This window comes from Phyllobates terribilis, unplaced genomic scaffold, assembly GCF_046119375.1.
Source record: "Phyllobates terribilis strain yellow unplaced genomic scaffold, ASM4611937v1 Scaffold_1__5_contigs__length_1240528914, whole genome shotgun sequence".
NCBI lineage: Eukaryota > Metazoa > Chordata > Amphibia > Anura > Dendrobatidae > Phyllobates > Phyllobates terribilis.
The window spans coordinates 1193431646-1193437287 of NW_027362761.1; the positions used below are offsets into that span (position 1 = coordinate 1193431646).

The 5642-nt window shown below is 42.8% G+C and overlaps 1 protein-coding gene across 1 annotated transcript; it reads left to right on the forward strand.

The window, feature by feature from the left end:
• The first annotated feature begins 2278 nt into the window (after positions 1 to 2278).
• LOC141213390 (uncharacterized) lies at positions 2279 to 5258 on the forward strand. The gene is made up of 3 exons (XM_073665188.1): positions 2279 to 2559; positions 2961 to 3790; positions 5013 to 5258. The coding sequence occupies exons 1-3, from the start codon at positions 2364 to 2366 to the stop codon at positions 5256 to 5258; spliced, it is 1272 nt and encodes a 423-aa protein (XP_073521289.1). The 5' UTR covers positions 2279 to 2363.
• The last annotated feature ends 384 nt before the right edge of the window (positions 5259 to 5642 follow it).

Sequence of the window (5642 nt, forward strand, 5' to 3'; positions counted from 1 at the left end):
CGATCATGCTATTATAGAATTTTGGATAACTAGAGGAGGAAGACATGTGAAGACTCAAACTTCAAGGTTAGATTTTAGAAAGGCAGATTTTAAGAGACTCAGAAAGAGAATAGGAGGGATCCAATGGCTGGATGTCCTTAAGGACAAAAATGTCCAGGAAGGATGGGAAATTTTTAAAAATGAGATTCTCAAAGCACAATCGTTAACAATCTCGAAAAGTAGGAAGAATGGGAAGCATTTAAGGAAACCAGGATGGATGAACACAGAACTTAAACACATGCTAAAAAGAAAGAAAGAAATGTTTATTAAATGGAAAGAGGGAGGCATATCTAAAGAAGATTATAATGCAGTCTGCAGATCCTGCAGGGCATGTATCAGGTTAGCTAAAGCTGACAATGAATTAAGGCTTGCAAGAGATGTCAAAAGCAATAAAAAAGGATTTTGGGGGTATGTCAAAAGTAAAAGAAAATTCAAAGATGCTATAGGATTTTTACAGGATGAAAATGGAGAAATGGTAAGAGAGGATGTTGAGAAGACCAAACTTTTTAATTCCTATTTTGCATCTGTTTTCTCTCAGAAAGAAAATGTAACATCAACTGATCTTCACTGTCCTTTTAAAGGAATAGAAGAATCCAAGTTATCTGTAAACAGAAAGATTGTGAGGGAATATTTAGCTAACATAAATAAGTTCAAGTCTCCAGGTCCAGATGAATTACACCCCAGAGTACTGAAGGAGATCGTAGAAGAAATTTTAGAACCACTCTCCATAATCTTTGAAAATTCTTGGAGAACAGGAGAAGTCCCAGAAGACTGGAGAAGAGCAAATGTTGTTCCTATCTTCAAAAAGGGGAAGAAGGTGGACCCAGGGAACTATAGGCCGGTGAGTCTGACTTCTATACCAGGAAAGATCTTTGAACAAATTATTAAACAACATGTATGTAAGTACCTGGATAAGAATGAAGTGATTAACCAGAGTCAGCATGGGTTTATAACTAACAAGTCATGTCAGACTAACTTAATTTCCTTCTATGACAGAATCACTGACTGGGTGGATCAGGGAAATGCTGTAGATATAGTATATCTTGACTTCAGCAAAGCATTTGACAAAGTATCTCACACCATCCTTATTGAAAAAATGACCAAGTATGCAATGGACCAGGCAACTGTTAGGTGGATTCATAACTGGCTTAGTGATTGGACTCAAAGGGTGATTGTAAATGGCTTCACATCCAGCTGGATGAATGTCTCAAGTGGGGTACCACAGGGCTCCGTCCTGGGACCTGTATTGTTCAACATCTTTATCAATGATTTAGATGAAGGAATTGAGGGTAAACTGATTAAATTTGCTGATGACACAAAGCTAGGAGGGATTAGCTAATACTAGAGAAGAGAGAGAGAGGATTCAAAAAGACCTAAATAAACTGGAGCAGTGGGCAGCAACCAACAGAATGGTTTTTAACAGGGAAAAATGCAAAGTACTACATCTGGGCAATAAAAATGAAAAAAGCATATACAGAATGGGAGGAATAGAGCTAAGCAACAGTACATGTGAAAAAGACTTAGGTATACTAATAGATCATAGACTGAACATGAGTCAACAGTGTGATGCAGCAGCAAAAAAGGCAAATACAATTCTGGGATGTATTAACAGAAGCATACAGTCTAGATCACGTGAAGTCATTATTGGTCTTTACTCCTCTTTGGTCAGACCTCATCTGGAATACTGTGTACAGTTTTGGGCACCACATTTTAAAAAAGACATAGACAAACTGGAGCAAGTTCAGAGAAGAGCGACCAGAATGGTGACTGGTCTGCAAACCATGTCCTATGAGGAACGGTTGCAGGATTTGGGAATGTTTAGCTTGCAAAAAAGAAGACTGAGAGGAGACTTAATAGCTGTCTACAAATATGTAAAGGGCTGTCACATTGTAGAAGGATCATCTTTATTCTCTTTTGCACAAGGAAAGACTAGAAGCAATGGGATGAAACTAAATGGGAGGAGACACAGATTAGATATTAGAAAAAACTTTTTGACAGTTAGGGTGATTAATGAGTGGAACAGGCTGCCACGAGAGGTGGTGAGTTCCCCTTCAATGGACGTCTTCAAACAGAGGCTGGACAGACATCTGTCTGAGATGATTTAGTGAATCCTGCTTTGAGCAGGGGGTTGGACCAGATGACCCAGGAGGTCCCTTCCAACTCTACCATTCTATGATTCTATGATACAGGTATGAATTGTTATGAAATAGTTTAGCTGTCTGTCAACTGATTCAGCCCACCTACTTTTGAAGGTGGCAGAACAGTTATTATTTCTTTTAGTTTTCATTTCATTTCTATTTTTCAGCAGGGAACTATATAGAATTATGGAATTTGTGAGGAATATGGAGAGAAGACGTTTGATAAAGCCTCAGGATATTCTGGCTACTTTGCAATCCATACCGGAGGATGAATCGGAATCCGAATTGCAGGAACATGTATTTGATTCTGACAGTGATGAAGATTTCATTCCTCAGAACATATCAAGTGAATCTGAAGACTCAGAAGGAACAAATCCAGAAGGTAAGTAGTTATGTGTATTTATTTGTTCTTCCACACACTGAGTTAGGGCCTGTGCACACTAGCAGAATTCTGGCTGAATAGCCATCTGGATATTCTTGCCGCAATACAGGCCGTACCTGCCCGCTCATGCCTGAAGCTCCGCTCCGAACCCCGGGCTGGAGCCGCTGTCAGGGACAGAGCAGCGCTTGCTTACGCGCGAGCACGGCTCCGTCCCAGACAGCGGCTCCAGCCCGGGGTTCGGAGCGGAGCTTCAGGTATGAAACTCCGCTCTGTACCTGAGCGGGCAGGTACGGGCCGGATTGTGGTGAGAATATCCGGTCGGATATTCCGCCGCTAATCCAGCCAGTGTGCACGGACCCTTACAAAACAAAAATTCTAAATATTCATCAACTTTTTTACAGATATTCCAAGCACATCAACTGGGGATCGGGCTCATGCAGTTATGTTGCCTCGTGACCATCCTCCTGGTCGTGGACAGAAAAAATCAGCAAAACGTCCCAGAAATGAAAGAACAACAGATAACGATGGAGGCGAAGGTAATGCAACAACAAACACCAGAGAAGGCGAATCTGAAGGAATACTAGTTTCAGCGGATGGTATTCAATGGAAACCTGTTGAAATTGGAGAACACTTGCCTGGTAGGCGTGACAGCCAAAATATTCTTCGAGAAGCACCTGGCCCTACAGGATACGCCAGAAGAAATATCATTATCGATAGTCCTTTGAGCGCATGGCGTTTATTTTTTGATTCATATATATTGACACATATAAAAAACTGTACGCTTGCAGAAGCATGCAGGAACAATAATTTACAGTTTACTCTATCTGATGAGGAGCTAGATGCATTCATTGCGATATTCTATGCTCGTGGAATATCTGGCACGAACCGTCACTCGATTAGCAGTATTTGGTGTAATGACTGGGGAATACCGTTTTGCAAAGCGACAATGTCTAGGGACCGCTTTGTTGAAATTATGAGGTTTCTCAGATTTGATGAGAAATCTACTCGATCGGAGAGACTGCAAACGGACAAGTTTGCTCTATTTTCTACTGTGTGGGACAGGTTTATTGAAAATTGTATTGCGTGTTACAAACCTGGCCCATACATAACGGTGGATGAGCAACTTTTCCCAAGCAAAACTAGGTGTCCATTCACGCAGTACATGCCTTCCAAACCAGATAAATATGGCCACAAATATTGGCTAGCTGTTGATAAGAGGAGCAAATATCTGGCAAATGGCTTCCCTTATCTAGATGACACACGCCGTGCTGAGGACCGTTTAGCTGACCATGTGGTAATGAAGTTATTGGACCCGTTTTTGAAAAAAGGTCGCAATGTTACAACCGATAATTATTTTACTTCAGTAAAATTAGCTAAACAGCTAAAAAGCAAAGGAACAACCATCGTGGGAACACTGAACAAGATAAGGCGAGAAGTGCCTAAAGAAATAAAATCCATGAAAGAGGAATTGTACAACACTAAAGTGTTTAGAAATGAAGACAATTTTACACTTACAGTATATCAAGGAAAGCCCAACAAAAATGTTGTCATTTTGAGTTCCGTCCATCCAGATGTTGTTGTTGCGTCTGATTCCGCTAAAAAAAACTCCAGAAACGGTAAAGTTTTACAATGAAACAAAATATGGAGTAGATGTAGTGGATCAGATGGCACGAAAATATACCACACGAACATGCACAAGGAGATGGCCTGTTCATGCGTTTGAAAATGCCTTAGACTTTGCGGGTATAAATGCATGGATAATATTCAAGGAGATTACCCACCAAAAAATGTCACGCAAGGCATTTTTGCAAAGGCTTGTGAGAGAGTTGAGTGGTCCTTATGTCACAGATAGGGAAAAGGGTTCCACGTCCCAAGTTTCTACATGCTCAGAAGTGATGGTTCAAACAAAATTTTGCCAGATCAAAGAAAAGTGCAAGAAAAATAGATCTGTCGGAAATTGTAAGACTTGTGGTAAGTCTTTGTGTGGGCAATGTACTGCCATAAATCAAAGGCAATGCCTAAAATGCGAAACACCAAATGTTTAGAAGGTGAATTCTGCGCCATATTTTCATTTTTATGCTCCTCCACCTACATTTTCTCTGCTTTTTGTTCTTCAGTTGTTGTTTATATGTGTGCACTTGAATAAAAAAAAATGTTTGAAAAACGTCTATTATAATTATTGTTATTTTCTGTAGAAAAATAAGAAAAGCAGAAAAAAACAATCAAAAGCATTACTGTTGGATCTCACAATAATAATACATTCCAAAAAATATAATTATTAATAAATAACCACAAATAAAACTCTAAAAATAAACGAAAACAAGCAAGGAGTCAAAATGACTCCTTTCAGTAGTTCTAGGCGGGGTCACGAGTCCAGTAGTCCTAGTGTTAAGAGCGTACCACCCTCGCAGATCTCGGTGTCGGGTGTATGATACCCGATCCCCCGGAAACAGATCCCGTTTCGGATGACCCGCGGGCAGATGACCCTCTACGTCCCTTCTATTAACAAAAAGGTCTGTGTCCGTCGTCGGGTCCCGGATGAACCCCCACCCCTTCTCTTGGTGGAATTTGACCACGATCCCAGTTACTGTGGGACCGCGTGCAGCTTGGGGGTCTCGGCGGGTTCGGGTCTTCTCCTCCGTGCTCTGGGCCTGCAGCTGTTCCTGCCTCTGGCGCCGAGCCCGTTCCTCCCTCTCTAGTTGTTCTATCTCACGGCGGCAGAATTCCCGCCTGCGAGCTGCGGCCGCCCACATCTCTTGTGAGAACCCCATCAGGTCCTCCCCGGTCTGCTCCCATTCTATCTGGACCTCTTCCTCCGGGAGCTGGGGGATGGTGACTGGCTGCTGATCGGGCAGGAGCGGAGCAAGTGGGGCTTCGGCCCCTGCTGACAGGTCCCTCCGGTGGCAGGGGTGAATGAATCCATCCGCGTGGCAGGGGGACCGGCTCTCCATCGGGCCCGACAAGCTGACTGTACAAATCGGTCCCTAGGGGTGGTAGTGTTGGGACCGGGGTCGCTCGCCGTTGGAAGGTGCCTGGGGAGGTCAGGCCTTGCGACCGGGCCTGGAGCGGGCCGCTTCCGGCCG

Bases quoted from the DNA above. Each gene is read 5' to 3' on its own strand.
- LOC141213390 (XM_073665188.1), top strand. From the start codon at position 2,364: ATGGAATTTGTGAGGAATATGGAGAGAAGACGTTTGATAAAGCCTCAG. The intron at 2,560-2,960 runs GTAAGTAGTTAT...ACTTTTTTACAG, and splicing joins AGAAGGAACAAATCCAGAAG to ATATTCCAAGCACATCAACT. The intron at 3,791-5,012 runs GCAAATGGCTTC...CCCCGGAAACAG, and splicing joins ATAAGAGGAGCAAATATCTG to ATCCCGTTTCGGATGACCCG.